This window comes from Fonticula alba, assembly GCF_000388065.1.
Source record: "Fonticula alba strain ATCC 38817 unplaced genomic scaffold supercont2.36, whole genome shotgun sequence".
In the NCBI taxonomy this organism is placed as follows: Eukaryota; order Rotosphaerida; family Fonticulaceae; genus Fonticula; species Fonticula alba.
Genome location: NW_009243006.1, coordinates 1 through 15134, shown reverse-complemented (window position 1 = coordinate 15134; position 15134 = coordinate 1). Strand labels below are relative to the sequence as shown.

The 15134-nt window shown below is 63.2% G+C and overlaps 4 protein-coding genes across 4 annotated transcripts; 1 reads left to right on the top strand and 3 right to left on the bottom strand.

The window, feature by feature from the left end:
- Positions 1–388: 388 nt before the first annotated feature.
- H696_06242 (hypothetical protein) lies at positions 389–4697 on the bottom strand. The gene is made up of 9 exons (XM_009499990.1): positions 4144–4697; positions 3893–3989; positions 3606–3760; positions 3385–3509; positions 3111–3256; positions 2892–2965; positions 2654–2770; positions 1816–2527; positions 389–1605 (listed from the first exon to the last, which is right to left on the bottom strand). The coding sequence occupies exons 1-9, from the start codon at positions 4600–4602 to the stop codon at positions 620–622; spliced, it is 2871 nt and encodes a 956-aa protein (XP_009498265.1). The 5' UTR covers positions 4603–4697; the 3' UTR covers positions 389–619.
- A 2933-nt stretch (positions 4698–7630) lies between these two features.
- Positions 7631–10054, top strand: H696_06241 (hypothetical protein). Its single transcript, XM_009499989.1, has 3 exons — positions 7631–8037; positions 8184–9658; positions 9768–10054. Exons 1-3 carry the CDS (start codon positions 7867–7869, stop codon positions 9901–9903), a joined length of 1782 nt encoding a protein of 593 aa, XP_009498264.1. The 5' UTR covers positions 7631–7866; the 3' UTR covers positions 9904–10054.
- Positions 10055–10094: 40 nt separating this feature from the next.
- H696_06240 (hypothetical protein) lies at positions 10095–10955 on the bottom strand. Its single transcript, XM_009499988.1, has 2 exons — positions 10518–10955; positions 10095–10345 (listed from the first exon to the last, which is right to left on the bottom strand). Exons 1-2 carry the CDS (start codon positions 10853–10855, stop codon positions 10204–10206), a joined length of 480 nt encoding a protein of 159 aa, XP_009498263.1. The 5' UTR covers positions 10856–10955; the 3' UTR covers positions 10095–10203.
- A 29-nt stretch (positions 10956–10984) lies between these two features.
- H696_06239 (hypothetical protein) lies at positions 10985–15077 on the bottom strand (the record flags this gene model as incomplete). The annotated part of the gene is made up of 3 exons (XM_009499987.1): positions 10985–11553; positions 11786–12667; positions 12806–15077. 3 exons carry the CDS (start codon positions 15075–15077, stop codon positions 11306–11308), a joined length of 3402 nt encoding a protein of 1133 aa, XP_009498262.1. The 3' UTR covers positions 10985–11305.
- Positions 15078–15134: the final 57 nt, after the last annotated feature.

Genomic DNA, 15134 nt, shown 5'->3' with positions numbered 1-15134 from the left:
CGGCACCGAGAACACCATTTTTCGCGGCTCCCTGCACCGAACCACGCCCCGGGCACGGAACGCCACACGAACAGACGCATCTTCTCTCATGTTCGAGAAAGGGCATTGTGGCCAGGGTGCAGCAGCAAGGAGGGCGAAGCCAAGAAATCGGACACAACAGGCAGAAAGCGAGCCCCGCAGCATGGCACCCCTCCCGCCCTCCGGCCTGCCCACATTTCCGATTGTCGCAGAGAGCCCAGTTTGTGCTGGGCCGCCATCCTCACCAGGTACCAACGGTCGCACTTTGCCTCGAGAGTACTCGGGCCCCCTGCCTGGCTTTCCCCATTTCCCGTTCCTGCTCTCTCGCCCTCTCTCGCGCATGGTGGATGATTAGATCTATTATTGTTGCTTTGACACCTTTTTCTTTTTTTTTGGCTTTTTGCTCCACGCCCCCCCTCCTCAGTCTCGCATACTGTTCCGCCACTGGGCCTGGCCAAGGCCCAAGGAGGAGGGAGTCCTGCGCGCAGGGGCCGCTGTGGGTTGTCCGGAGCAGTTGGGTAGCACATGGGGCTGGGGTGACGGGGTGGATCAAGAAGAAAAAGGAAGGTATGCATACACACACACACACACATGCCCCGTGTTAGTCGGACTCGTCGCCAGTGGCCGTCGGGTCGACATCCTGCGCGGCAGCCACCGCCACACCAGAAGCCGCGAACTTGATCAGATGTTCGTTCATGGCCTCGGCGATCTCCGGCGCCAGGGAAGCAGTGACAATCTGGGCGTTGATGTTGGGCTCGGCCTCGGCCTCCTTGGTCTTGGGCTTGGGCAGGCGGAAGCTGGCCTGCGCCACGGACTTGTCCAGGGTGAGGGTCATCAAGCCGGGGGCATTGACACTGATGCCGAACAGCGACTTGCCGAAGACATAGTGCGCCACCTTGGTTGGCTCATTCTTCTCCATGGAGAAGTGCGAGAAGCCGTCGGCTGTGAGAACGATGAAGGACGGCGGGCTGCGCGGGAAGGACACAAGCAGCGGCAGGTTGTCCCCCGAGGCGTCCGGCAGGGCGGCCACCAAGCGCAGGAACTTCGACCGGATCCACGCTTCGCACTCGGCCGGGGTGTTGGCGCCCTCGATCTTCTTGAACTTGTCGTGCACCGCGTGTACCCGCTTCTCCCAGTCGGAAGGCTTGCGCTGCGAAAGGAGGTTCTCCGGGATGTACTCGGCAATCTTGTCGGCAATCGAGCGAGACACCTTCTTCGAGGGAGGCCCAGTGCGCAGATACAGCTCCAGAGCGGCCAGCTCGGTGGCAACCCCGGCGTCGGCAACCACAATCTCCCCGCGGAAGACCAGGTCCTGCAGCTGGTTGTAAGCCAGGCGCAGGGCAACCGGGTCGCGCGCCAGAACCGTGACCTGGTCGTTGATGGTCTGGACCTTCTTGGATGACTTGAAGGCAGACCAGCCCCGGGAGCGACCGGCCTCCTTGTTGGTGTCGAGGGCCGCATTCGGGGCGACACATGGCTCCAGCAACCGCGAGAAGGGCGCCTTCAGCATGAAGCGGATACGCGACTCCGAGGAGGGGATCACATCACGCTGAGCAGATAGCGGCCGGTCGCGGTCGATCCACTGGTCTGTGTGACATCGCGGTGGAGGGGAAAGGGGAGGGGAGGACAGAAAGTGTGTGTGCGTGAGAGAGAGAGAGAGAGAGGGAGAGAGTGAGTGAATGAGTGTACGCGCGGAAAGGCAGACATCAGTGTGATGCGGAGAAAAGGTGCCCACCAAATGAAGGGGCAAAGGAGGGCCAAAGGGTGACGCATTGCGCAAAGAGAGGGACCACATACCAACACCATCATACCAGACCGCCAAGTCGAAGAGGTCAACAATGCGCGGGTCGATTTCGGCCTCATCATTGTGATCATGCTCCTCATCGTCATCGGACCCGGTGGAGCCGGCTGTGGCACAGCCGATGTTCAGCAGCGAGGCCACCATGTCACGCAAGGTGCGACCGGTCATGCCGGTCGGCGTGGCGGAGGCGCCCATCCCTGGCGGCGCAGTGAACTCCGATTGCAGGCTGGAGGCCGTGGCGCTGGCCGGCAGGTCCATGCGTGTGCTCAACTCCGCGTCATACGAGGCGGCCGTCACCACAATATCGGTCTTGGCACTCGAGGGCTTCTTCGTCTCGGCGCCGTCAGCTCCGGAGGAAGAGCCGCTGGCACCGAAGGGGTCGAAGTCGTCGAGCGGCTGCAGGTCCAGATCCAGATCCTCGAGGGCACGCGCACGCGTCCAGGCATCGGTGTACTCAGCAATCAGGTCCCCGAGGGAGGTGTCACCGGCCACGAAGGAGGCACTCCCAATGCACGCAACATTGGCCGACCGGTTACGCAGGTAGAGGCGCACAATGTGACGGAAGGGCCCGGCGGCATAGGGGTCCGCCTCCAGCAAAGCCATCGACCCCTGGCGGATGTAGCCCGGATCGATGCCATCGTGGTAGTAGAGGTTGGTGACGATGCGCGAGCGGATGATATCCTGCTGGCGGTAGAAGGCTTGGAGGACCTGGAGAGCGGGGGGGGGGGGGGAGCGAGAGTTGGGTGAGGACATGAGAGAAGGAAGAGACACTCACAGAAGGGAGGGGGAGGAGGGGGTGTGGCTGCAAGAGAGCTGGTGGTAGTGATGACGCACGAGACGGCCCTTGTTGTTCATCCACACCGCCACGCCATGGGGCGAGACACTCAGGACGACAGGCACATGCATGAGCATGGCGTTGCGGTTGGTGGCCTGGGGCACGCCGGTATAGTTCTATGGGGAGGGAGGGGGGGGGGGGTGACAGATGGCCACAGGAGCAGGCCGGCGTGGGTGTTGTGCGGGGTCAGGAGCGCGTTGCAGGGAATGTGATACACTCGCAAACAGGGCACCGTACATGACCAGAGAAGAAGTGCGCCGAGATGAAGGGGATGTAGCTGAGCGCAATCTTCAAGAACTGGCGATGGGACTCTGCGCAAAAGTAGGCCGGGAATCGTCATGGTGACAGGGAGCGAGAAAGAGAGAGAGAGAGAGGGAAGCAATTAGATATACCGCCCTGGGGGGACTACACCAGGGAGAAAGAACGAGGAAGCTTGGGAATGAGGGAGGTACGTACGGATCTTATCCAGACCAGCGAGAGCACGGTGCGGCTCAAGCAGCGCAGCGGCCAGCTGCTCCACAATCTCCTCATCCGTGGTGGCATGCGGAAGAAGCTGAGGGAGGATGTACTCCGGGACCAGGGAGCGGACCATGGACATGTCGCTGGTCAAATGGGCACATGGAGTCAGGGGGGGGGGGGGGGAATGTCGAGCATGGCAAAGACCCGGCGGAGGAAGGGCAAGAAAGAAAGCGGAAGAGAGGGGAAGATGGTCGGCCGGGGGGGAACACACCTGACGAAGGAGACACCCTCCTTGAAGTCGCCATGGCGCATCTGCAGCCGACAGCCAGCCAGCTCCAGGTACGCCCGCAGGGGGGGCTTAAACATCGGGTTCTTCATGGCCAGACGCGAGTCGATCTACAGGCGGACAAAGTCGATTGTCAGTGGCCCTGCTCCGATGTAGGGGGCAGCGAAGGAGAGGGACACCGGCCGGGCGGCCACACGCGCGCGTACCTCATGGATGGCCATCTCGAGGGAGGACTGGTCGTAGAACTCATCCATATGCACGGGCCAGGCACGCATGCGCAGGTACACAATCGACTCAAGGTCAAGTTCCTGGGCGGCGATCGGCCGACTGGACGACAGCCAGACCATCGGGCAGTTGACGTCTGATGGGGAGGGGAACCATGAGAGGGGCCCAAAGGGCGAAGGAGACATGTGAGAAAGGGGTGAAAGGACACCGGTGGACATGCCCCAAGGGCAGGGAAGGGGGAGGGGAGAAGCTGGCCCCACGGACGTACCCTCGTCAGTGAGCGTGCGCTGGAAGCGGAGACGCTGCAGACCGAAGAAGCGCGACTGCGCAATGCCAGCCTTGCGGCACACCTGATCGACCATTTGCTTCGAGTAGCGCACGAGGAAGGCGGGGGCGAGACGGACAGATTTCGTCAGGTGGTGCCGAAAGAAACAGCGACATATTCGATGAGGGAGCGGAGGGGGGAGAGAGAGGGAGAGAGAGGGAGAGAGAGAGAGAGAGGGAGAGAGAGAGACGTACAACGGTGGTGGTTTTGCTCGTGAACACGAACTTGAAGTGCGACTTGTTGGGCAGCTCAACCTTCAGGACACCCATGATGTCCTCGGCCACCTCCTGTGCGGTTTCCAGCTCCACCTGGGGGATGTCGTCCTCCGGGATGAAGGCCATCACATCGACCTCCTCGGGGCCGCTGTTCCAGCTCAGACCAAACCCAGCGTCGGCGCCGGTGCCACTGGTGGACACGGTGCCGGACACGGTGGAAGTGTTCGAAAAGAAGTCCAGATCGGCGGTCAGGTTGTCCAGCTGGCTGGTCATGTCGTCAAAGTCGCCGAGAGCCGGTGAAGCGTCGGTGCTGGCACTAGCGCTGGTGAAGGCATTGAGGTTCATGCCCTCCAGCAGGGAGTCCAGGTCGGCCAGGGCCGCGACAGTGGTTTCGTCCAGATCCGCATTCGGGAAGTCGGTGGGGGGCGGAGCAGACATGGTTGTGTTACGCCTTGCGCGTGTCGGAGGAAGCGAGAGAGGGGGGAGGGGGGGGGGGAGGAAGGGCGCAACGGGTGGAAGGCGGAGGGGAGGCGCCCAATGGGAAAGGAGCAAAGGAATGCCGCAAGCGGGGGAGAGGGGTCTGCCGCGAGCAGTGATGATGGCAGAGGGGGGGGGGGGTAAGGGGAGGGGGAGTGTGGTGACAAGCCGGGCCTCGAGCCTCCCGGGCCAACAGGCGGGTGGCCGAACAAGGATCAGCTTTTCCTTGAAAGAGAAGACCCCCCCCCTCCACCCCGACCACACCCGCCCACACCTCGCGGCGTCTGTGCAGTGTTTCACGCCGACGATGCGAGAGGCACCATGATCGACCGGCCGCAGGAGCCGGCGCCCCGTTTGTCCCTGCCCTGCATTTCCAGGTCCCACGGTGTTCCCCGCTTGGCGCACCGGCAGGAAAAAGCCCCCGAAAAAGACCTCGTCAAGATTCGGGCTAACGCAATGGTCCTGGCCCTCCTCCCCGGGGCGGGACGAGCAGGGGGAGGGGGGGGGGGAAGGGGCCAGGCGGAGAACAAGCAAGCTCAGAAGCAAGTGACCGGGTGACCGACCTAGCGGCGGCCGCAGCGGGTTGTGGGGGGGGGGGGCGGGGGGGCGAGACGGGCCAGGTGCACGCGAGTTTCCTTTCACCCGAGCGCCGAGTCTTCCCCTTGATGCGCGACCCCTGCCCCTGTGTGCCCCTCGCCCCTCGGGCGCCCCAGCTGGCGCAGGGAGGCTGTTGGGGCCGCTCGCCCCGCAAGAAGGGGGCTCCAGGCCTAGCCGAGAAAAGCCCGGTGAGTCGGGGGCCGGGGGCGAGGAGCGACCTCGGCCACCGGAACACCCGGAGACAACATATTATGCCCCGGGGTCAAGGGCCTCTCGCCTGGCGCGGTGTTTTCCCCTCGCGCACCCGGCGAGCCCCGACCCCCCGACGCTCGGGCCCTCCTCGATGGGGATCGGGAGGTGGGGGGCCGGGATGAGGACCGGGAAAAAGCCGCCTCCAGGACCGGGAGGGACACCGCCGGCTCCTTTGCCCGGGCTTGACGCCGCGGGGTCCACAGCCACCATCAGCCCAGCAATCCGGACGAAGGCCCTCCGGGCTAGTGCCCGACAAGGGAGACAGAGACGGGGCGAGCAGCTTTCTTGTGCCCCCGGTTGCATGCCTGTCTGCTGGGCGCTGTTGTACGCGGCCCCGGCGGCCGCATCCCTGACACACGGCTCACCCTCGGGGCGATGAAAAAAAAAGAAAGGAAGCGCAAGAGCCCGGAAATCTCAACTGAGCCTGCCGGTTGGCATGGCCACTCGGGCGTTGGTGCCGGCTGACCCCTCCGGAAGAGAGAACACCGTGGGTCATGGCTTGCGGGGGCACCCGGCCCTTGATTCGCTCGGGGACCGAGCCACACGCGAGCATCCCAAAGCCCTCGGTGCTGGCTCGCTCTTCGTCGCCCGATGGCCCCGCCCGGACCTCCGGTTACCGGGCCCTCAGGCCGCCCTCTTGCTATCCCGCCCAAGTCCCTTCCTCCAGCACACGCCCAGCTTGGAAGGGTTGTGAAAGGGTGCATGCTGGTCTTCGCCTGGCGGCCTCGGCCTTGAGGGCCTTGAGGGCCTCCACGCCCCCAGGCGTGGGCCGACCCTGCGGCCGAGCCCTCTTTATGGCTGACTGCAGCCCCACCCCGAAGGCCCCCACAGCCCCAGACCTGGCCGCGTGCTGGAGAAAGGGACACAAGCGGACAGCGAGACTGGGAGAGAGAGAGAGAGCAAGAGGGAGAGTCACGCACACAAAGAGAAAGAGCGACAGAGGGAGAACAAGAGCAGGTACTCCCGGGGGGGCGGGGTTGTACGACGCGCTCCCCCCCTGAGCGCACTCGAGTCCTTGCGTGGAGCCCCCTTTGGGTGGCAGCCTGGGGGCCGTGTCCCAACCACGCCGGGATCAGGGACGCACGGACCACGCCTCCCGCCTGGCCAGCGACCCCCAGCACCCGGCGTCCTTCCGTCGACGACCCAGCCCTCCCCCTCCCCTGTGGCTCGCCAACGCGCCGGCAGCCAAGTATACACACACACACACACACAGGCCGAACGATTAACTCCTCCCGCCTCCGACTTTCGCGGCGGGCCGAGGCTCGCCGTTTTTTTTCACGTTGAGGCGCACTCGTCCCCCGGAGGGAAACGCATGGCCCGTTCGACCAGATATTATCTATTATTAAATATGCCTCATACAGTCCTCAAACTTGCGTCCATTGCTTGACCACTGTCTGACGGGGAACGTTCCCCGGGGCAGCCCCGGCCGCCCCCCGCCCTAGCCCGAATGTCTGGCTAGACCGGGTCGCCCCCCCCGCCCCCCGCCGAAGGGTTCCCTAAAAGATTTCCTTGGCGCGCCAAAAACGCACCAAGGGCCGAGGCAGGGCTCGGGGGCTAGGACGACCTGGCGCCCAATGTGCCCGCCGCCGCCCGGGTCGAACAATATGTCGCGGCCCGTTCTCCGACGCCTAACCAGGCGCCGGAGCGGAGCCGCCAGGCCCCCGGGTGCACACGCGTGCGCGCGCGCGCACACACACACACATACAACACACACGCGCGCGCCCGCCCCACAGGTCTGATTCTCAAAAAGGCGCCCAGCCAATGAGATCGCCCGCCCGATTCGCCATTCTCGAATTGAGGTGAGGTGCCTCAATCGCTGACACGATCACGCGCGAGACACGCGCGCCACTCCCGCTCGTGTCTCAGGGATGATCACACCACCAACCACAGGGCTGCCCGTCGATGGCCCCCGGTTCCGCGGCCAGCGCCCCCCGAAGCCCGATCTGGCCCCCCCCCCCCCGTTCCAGGCTCGGGAACATCCGCCGCAAGTGCGGCTGACCCGACTGCCCGCACTGTTGCCCCCCCCCCCCCCGGCAGGAGCCCATGGTGTTTCCCTGTCTGGCAGTCCCGCCGCCACCCGCCCGATGGGCGGCCCTCGCCGCCCTTTGGGGATTTCCCTTTTCCGATCAGTTGAGGTGGAGGAACATCAGCCACCTCGGTCGCACCTCGCCGCGTGCCTCCCCAGCTTCCTCCGTCCTTATCCGCCTCCTCCCTGCCCTCCCCTGCTGACGGTTGGCGTCGTTAACAGCTGATCGACCCACCAGGCCACTGGGCTTCCTCTCCTTCTCTCTTTCTTTCCTCCTCCTCTCTCTCCCTCGCCCCGGCTTTTCCTGTTTTCTCGTCGCTTGCTGTTTCCGCCCCCTGGCCGGCACCACCATGGACATCAACCCCTATGTGGGGCCCGTCCCCAACTACTATTCGACATCTTGGCTACAAATCCTCGCTCTACTGGGCCTCTCCGCGATCGGTGTTGTTCTCTGGATCGGCCGCCTTTGGAAGAAATACTCCAAGTTGAATGATCTCCTCCAGGCGCAACGTCTCAATGAGGTGCGCCCTCCCCCGGCATCCACCCACCTCCACTTCCCCCTCCCCATCCGTGCCCATCCGTGCCCATCCGTGCCCATCCGTGCCCATCCGTGCCCATCCGTGCCCATCTGTGCCCTTCTGACCGCTCTGCCCATCTGTCTGGCCAGGTGGTCCGCCTCGACGGGCTTCTCGACACTGAGAGCGCCAGCTTGAGCTCCTACACGTCATCCCATTTTGACCGCGTCGCACGCGTCCATTATGGGGAGATCCTGCGAGACATTCGCCGAGCCCACTTCGGCGTGCGGCTTCTCAGCAACAAGACCACTGCCACGATTGCGCCCCCTTCACAAACATCCCCTTCATCTGGTCTTCTGCCGCCGGTGCTGCCCGACTTGCGGTTTCTCTTCCGCCAAGTCCATCCTACTGCCAATATCCCTGCGGAATTTGGCCCCACACCCAGTCCCCAAGGATCAACCCCGGCCATAACTCCGACGGCTGACCCTGCAGCTGCCCCGGGCACCGATGCCGACGCATATCCGACCCGGGTCCGCCTCTTTTGGTATGTCCCATTGCACATCCTGCGCCGGACACTTGTTCCGGCCGAAGGTTCATCTCCCGAGGCTGTCCCTGTCGGTGATGGCGTCCCCCAGGCCGACTCCTCGATCCTGTCCAGCACTCTGCAGCAGCTGGCCACATCATGGGCCTCCGCGCGCGCCCTCTTTGAAGACCCGCCCCTGGAGCAGCTGGCCATGGCCTCCGGGCACTCGTTGGCCGATTCGGAGCTGCTGCTGGACGGCAGCACCACCGGGGCTCATGGCGGTGCGGCTGGGCTCCCGGTCGCCGAGCAACTGGCCACCATGGCATTTCGCAGTGTGGAAGGCTTCGCCGGGGACTTTTGCCAGGCCCTGAAATCGAGCTCCTTCGCCTCGGAATCCCTGGTCGCTGGGTTCTCCTCCACGGGGGCGGTTTTCCCCATCCTCCCAAAGAACCCCCTGGCCGATGATGACATGGACGACATGGGCACCAAGCTTGGCCGGCTGAGCCAGCACTTGTCCCGTTCTGGGCCGGTTTGTCCGCTGGTTATGGTGTCCTGGTCGCCATTGTCCACTGCGGCCGAAGTGTCCCTCTTCGATGTTCCCCTCATCCGGGGGAGCTTGGCTGCCACGGCCGCGGCCACGAGCGCGCCTCCAGCCAGTCCCAGCGCCTCGCCCCTTGGCGCTGTGACCCTCATCTGGCAGTGCGTCCTGTTGGCCCAATCGCGAACGGTCACCACTTTGGATGACGTCTTCCATGTTGGCTTTGGCGATGTCAGCGGGCGGAGCTCATCAAGCGCGATGGTGGCATCCTCTTCTGCATCCGATGGCTCGCACACCCCCGCATTGCTCCCTGCACGTCCGCCCACCACAGCCGAGCACTGGCACCAAGGGGGCACCTCTCATCGTACTCCCATCACGGTTGCCAGCCCGGATGGCGGTGACTCTGCATTCCCACCGGCCGCCGGGGCTCCCGTCGCCCCGGATTACGCCTCCAACTTCGATCTTCCTCCCTGGACCGAGGACGACTCCGAGTGTGTTGTCTGCCTGAGCGACATCCCGACGGTTATCCTGCTTCCCTGTCGGCACCTGTCTGTGTGCCGCCTTTGGTGCGCCTCCCCCTGCATCTGTCTCTCACGCATGGTGGGGGTCTTTCTCTTTCCAGGCTCCCTTTGCAGCTAACCATCCACCTATCTCCTGATGTGTCACTGCCCGCAGTTTCAAGGAGCTGGACAAGTGCCCTGTCTGTCGGTCAACCATCAGCTCATACCTCCTGCTGGAAACACCCGAGGCCACGTCACAGACGGTGCCGGTGATGCCCCCCACCGTTCAATCACCCGACCTTGATGTTTGAGCCCACGTGTCGGGGGGTAGAAGGGGAAGGTCGACCTTCTCCCTTTCGGTTGTCCCGTCCTCGCCAGTTTGCGGGGAGAGGGACGTGGTTCCTTTTTTTTCTCCTCCGTGCCCACTTCACCGCAGTAATATACCCCCCCCCCACCCTTCCCCCTCCTTTCCGCCTTTGGTGATGACACATCTTCCGGTGTCGTTGTAAGTGGAGCTAAGGTAACCCCCAAGGCCGTCTATTATTTTCATGTAAGCTCGCTGGAGGCCACGCCATCTTGAACACTGTGACGAGAGCAGGTACACGGAGCCGTCAGCCACTGGCCTTCGATGGGTCCATATGGTCGATGACAATCTCATCAGCTGGGGGAACCCAGTCAGCCGGAGGATTGGCCAATTGGACCATTCGCAGGAGGGGGGTTCTCCCATTGGCTGTCATAATCGGACTGGCACAGCTGCGATTATAGTGAGTGGCAAGCCAGAGGCCGCGTGTGTGCATGAGAGGGAGAGCGGGAGGAAGAGAGGGATGCATAGTGTGTGTGTGTGTGTGTGTGTGAGAGAGAGAGAGGGGGAGAAAAGTCGACGGGTGCATTGTTTCGACTTGGCCCCCGAGTGGCACGAGCGTACCGGACAAAATGCCGCCAGATGACCGTACAGCTGGACGTGTCGCGCGTGTCGCACTGATATGCTGGGAGGTGTTCCAGCCAACAATCTGTATGGGCCAGGGCCTCGGTCTCGGAGAGATCGGTCGACAGAAGTGTGCTGGATGCAGGCTGGACACCGATCACCGACAAACAGTCCACCGGGCGGGAGAGAGAGCTCCGGCTCAGCATGGCTGCCTCAGCAGGCAGCGATTGCTGGGCAATTCCATGGTCGTGAAAGTGCCCGACGAATGCGCCCAAAAGGTGGCGGCAGGCTGAAGTGACATAGAAATCGCCCTTCGGCAAGTATGGCTCCTGATCCATGGCTTACTTCACCACACAGGCATGCAAAGCAGGGGGCCGTGCGACTTTTCCCCGGAGTTGGAGAGGCAAGGAAAAAAGGAGAAGGGGAGGCACGGGGGGGGGGGGGGGGGAGGAGGGGAAAAACTGAGATGTGCCAACAAGGGGCCTCCTTGTGCTGTGAGGTGGGGTCTATTAATGCCGTGCACGACACATGCATGTGCGCTAGATGGGGTCGAGGAAAGGGGAGAGAGGGAGAGAGAGAAGAGAGAGACAGGGTGTGCGCGGAACATGTGCGGCGGCAGTCCTGGTGCCAAGTGGGGCGGAACCCGCCCCGCCCGCCACCCGGGACAGAGGCGCCGATCGCATCGTCCGCGCATGTGATCTATATATCACGCCGGGGGCATTTGGCGCGATCGCCAGAAGGCCGCGCGCTTTCCGAGCGCCTGCCTTCCCGCGCCTTACGTCCGCCGCTCAGGCCCCCCCCTGCGGGGGGACAGAAGTGGTCGGGGCAACCAGGCGAGCAGGCACCAGAGGGACTGCCTTAGAGCCCGACACTGGCGAGACACTGGGTCGCTTCAGGATCGGAGGTGAGGTTTCCTGGAGAAGGGACGGCGATTTTGCGCCAGCAGGACCCTCAGTCGGGGATGGAGAAGTCTGGCCAAGATTCAGGATCCCCCCCACCGGAGATGCAGAGGAGGATGTGAAGGATTTGGCACCCGCTGCGAGGTGGTGCAGGATGGGAGGCAGAGGCCAGGAGGGGCCAATGTCGAGGTAGAGGCCGTTCTTATGTTAATATCCAGGCCTATGGCCCCCTGTGATGTGGGTCTTTTTTTTTTTTTGCTGGGTTCTTGTCCCACTGCTTTCCCTTCGCCGCTGTGAAGGCCCCCCCCCCCACGTGTGCACATAACAGGAGAAAGGGCCCAGAGGCGAAAGATGGACATGAGGACGAACCATTCTGAATCAATGTGCTCAGCAGCCCAGTTGGGGTCCCGGAGTTGCTATGGGCCACTGGAGCCGCCGGTGTCGAGCCCTGCAGGGCGGGGGTGGATGAGGAGGCCGGTCGGCGGGTGTCACGACCAGAGCCCTTCGGCTCGTGGTCTGAGTCGGAGTCGGTCTCGTCGACCGTCGGCTTGGTTGTGCGAGTGCGATTGGCGCCGACCAGTACACGAGGCTGGGCCGCGCGTGAGTCCTGACCCAGGACATTTGTCTGTGCATGCAGCGGCGAAGGAGACTGCGATGGGATCGGCTGCGAATATACAGACGACTGCGCAGCATCCTGGCCGACCTCGACGTTGGCAGTAGTGATCGCGGGGCCGGCGGGAGCCGGGTCCGAAACCCCTGGAGGGATGGAGGCTGTCGCGGCAGGACCACCAGCCACAGCCTCAGGAGTGGCCCCCCTGGCGCCGTCGGTTGAGCCTTGCATGCGTTGACGCAGGGCATCAATCTCCTGCTCGATCTGCCTGCGTCGGTTCTCCGCTTCCAGTGCGCGAGTGGCAGCTTTGTCGGTTTCCTGCTTCAGAGCAAGCACCAGGGCCATAGCCTCCTCGACATTCGGAATGAGTGCCAGGCTGGGACTCAGAGGAAGGCTCTTCTCTGGGAAAGACCCTTGAGCTGGCGGGATCACGGTGTCGCTGCTGTGCGAAGCCCGATTGAGATTGATAAGCAGATCGAGATCCGCATCGGTGGCCGGGTTGGAGTCGGGGTTGACGAGTGAATTCGGCCCGGAGTTGAACGGCGATTTGCCCTCGGCACCACATGTGCGAGTTCGCTTCGTGGCCGACGTTTCATCCTCCAATGCCTGGGCATCCGATGCGCGGCGCTTTTTTGTGTCCACTACTGATGGTTTTGCGGTGTGTGTGTGTGTGTGTGTGTGTGTGTGTGTGTGTGGAGGGGAGGAGGAGCAGGAGGAAAGACTGTTACCACAAGCTCGAAGAAAAGGCCGCCTAATTCGGGGAGTTGACAGAAACGCACCCTCCGGGGTGATTGTGCCATAGTCGGCAAACACCTGCAGGGACATGTACTTGTCGACCAGATCGCCGATGAGCTCGGCGGCTGGCAAGTCGAAGCCAGCCGAGATGTCGAGCGCGTCCAAATTACCCAGCGACAGGGAGGAAGAGGTGTCGACGCACTGAACGAAGGCCGGCGCACGATCTTCGGATATGGCAAGCACCACATCATACACCGTCTGAAGGGACTCGGCCGAAAGATCCCGCAAGGCCGGCACAGACGGCGGGGGGTGCGGGCAACCCGACCGGACGTACATAGACAGATACACTTCGGCGGCTACCTTGGCCACCTGAGCCACCGGCCAAGATGGCCGAACAGGCAGGATGAAGCGCCGCCCTGCCAGCAGGATCCGGACAGGGAAGGACGCGTCGCGCGAAGAGGCCGAGAGTGCCCCCGGGGCCGGACTCGCGGCCTTCATTCTAGGCGTGGAGGGATCGACAGCCATCGGCTCGGGAGCAGGTTCAGAAACGATCTCGGAGGCAGGCGCCGCCTCGGTTGTGAATGTGGAGATCGACTTCTCCACCGCTGTCACAAGTGTCGGAACGGATTTGGATTCGGGTTCGGATGCTGGCCCACACGGAGACGCCTCAATGAGAGGTTCGGTCCGCGCCATGGACATGGACTCGACCCCGGTCTTGTTGGCTGCCACACCGGATGTCTTGGACTCGATTTCATCGGTGGTCCCCGAGAGATTCCCGAACATCGGCAGGGGAGTCACCCCTGACAAGGATCCGAGGCTCGATGCTGGAGCAGCCGAGCTGGTTCCCGCGATTGAGGCGGCAGATAGGGGCGGGGTGGTTGAAGTGGGACCCGGGGCCGATGACGACGATGACGACGTCGGCAAAAGCCCGCTGAAGAAAGAAGGGACAGTGCCGAGTGACGCAAAGAAGGCCCCATTGCCGGTAGGCTGGGACTCCATCTGGAGCATGGCGTCAAAGGTGGGATCGGCCAGCTGGTCACCAAGGACAAAGGGAGGGGGCGTGCCCTCATCCTCATCCTCGTCCGTGCTGTCCTCCTCGTCGTCATCTTCCTCGTCCTCGTCCTCCTCGTCCTCCTCGTCCTCCTCGTTGGCCTCGTCAGCCTCCATCTCTGCGTCCGTCGTGTGGTCCTTTCGCCCGGCCTCCTCACCCATGGTGCCTGCTTGGACACCGGGGACATCACAATCCGCAAGCCCCTGCTCGATGATTGGAGAAGTGGTGATGCCAAAGGAAGCGCTGGCCGACGGAGAATTTGTGGCCACAGTGCCGTCCAGGGTCTCGGTAGTCTCATCGGCGGTCTCGTGGCCCGAGTCATCTTCCGTCTCAAGCAGAGGGGTGGTAGCGGACAGCACATTCACAGCAGCAGCAGCAGCAGCAGCAGCAGACTCGTCCAGCTTCGAGCTCTTTCGGGGCACATCTGACGGACCAGGCGAGGCGGTAGACGAGCGCTTCTTGGATTCGGCTCCCAGCGAAGTCAACATGTGTTGTTTGGAGATCACCGAGGGGCCCAGCTCCGTCGGCGAGGACTCCGGGGAAGGGAGCTTCTGGCGGCTCGACGACTGGACTGGAGCCGGAGAGGAGGCCGAGACCGCGGAGAAGGCACGGAGTGGGGTCCTGGCCAGAGAGGATCCCAGGGAGTTGGCCAGCGGCATGGAGAAGGTCCGATCGCGAGCGCCACTGGCACCACCGGTGGCCGAGCTGGCTGGTTGCCGCGCCAGCTCCGCCAGACTGGACGCCGATAGGCCCCCGGCGGAGGTGGACGCCTTCCTGTTGTCTTTCTGCTGCTGATTCATGTGGTCCTTGTGTTTTTTGTCTCGCTTGTCCTTCTTGGAGGGCTGGGCATGATCAGTGGCCACTTTGGTGGCGGCGGCAGCTTCGGTAACGGCGACCTCGGCGGCCGCCAAGGCAGCCGCGTGGGCCTTGCGCTCCTTTCGCCGAAGGCGCTTCGCCCCACGCGATGCATCGATGCTGTTCTCCGGCAGATCTTGCAAATCAGCCACTGCGGGTGCTGTTGTGGAAGAAGCCACAGGGACGGCGGAGAGCGTGGAGGATGCGGCATTGTTAGTGGCTGCAAGTTTGGTAGCTTGCTTTTCCTTTCGACGCTTCCGAACATCCAAGTCCCCCTTCTGCCGCTGAGGCTCCTGGCGATCTGGCTTACTCGACTTCTTTCTGTCCTTGGGGCGTGAGCGGGTAATGTCATTCTCAGGAGCGATAGTGCTGCCACTATCGCCCTTGGAGCTCTTCAGTGGCAGGACCATGATGAGCCCCTGATCTATTTGGCACGAAGGAAAGGCAGGGGAGAGCTGGTGCGTCAG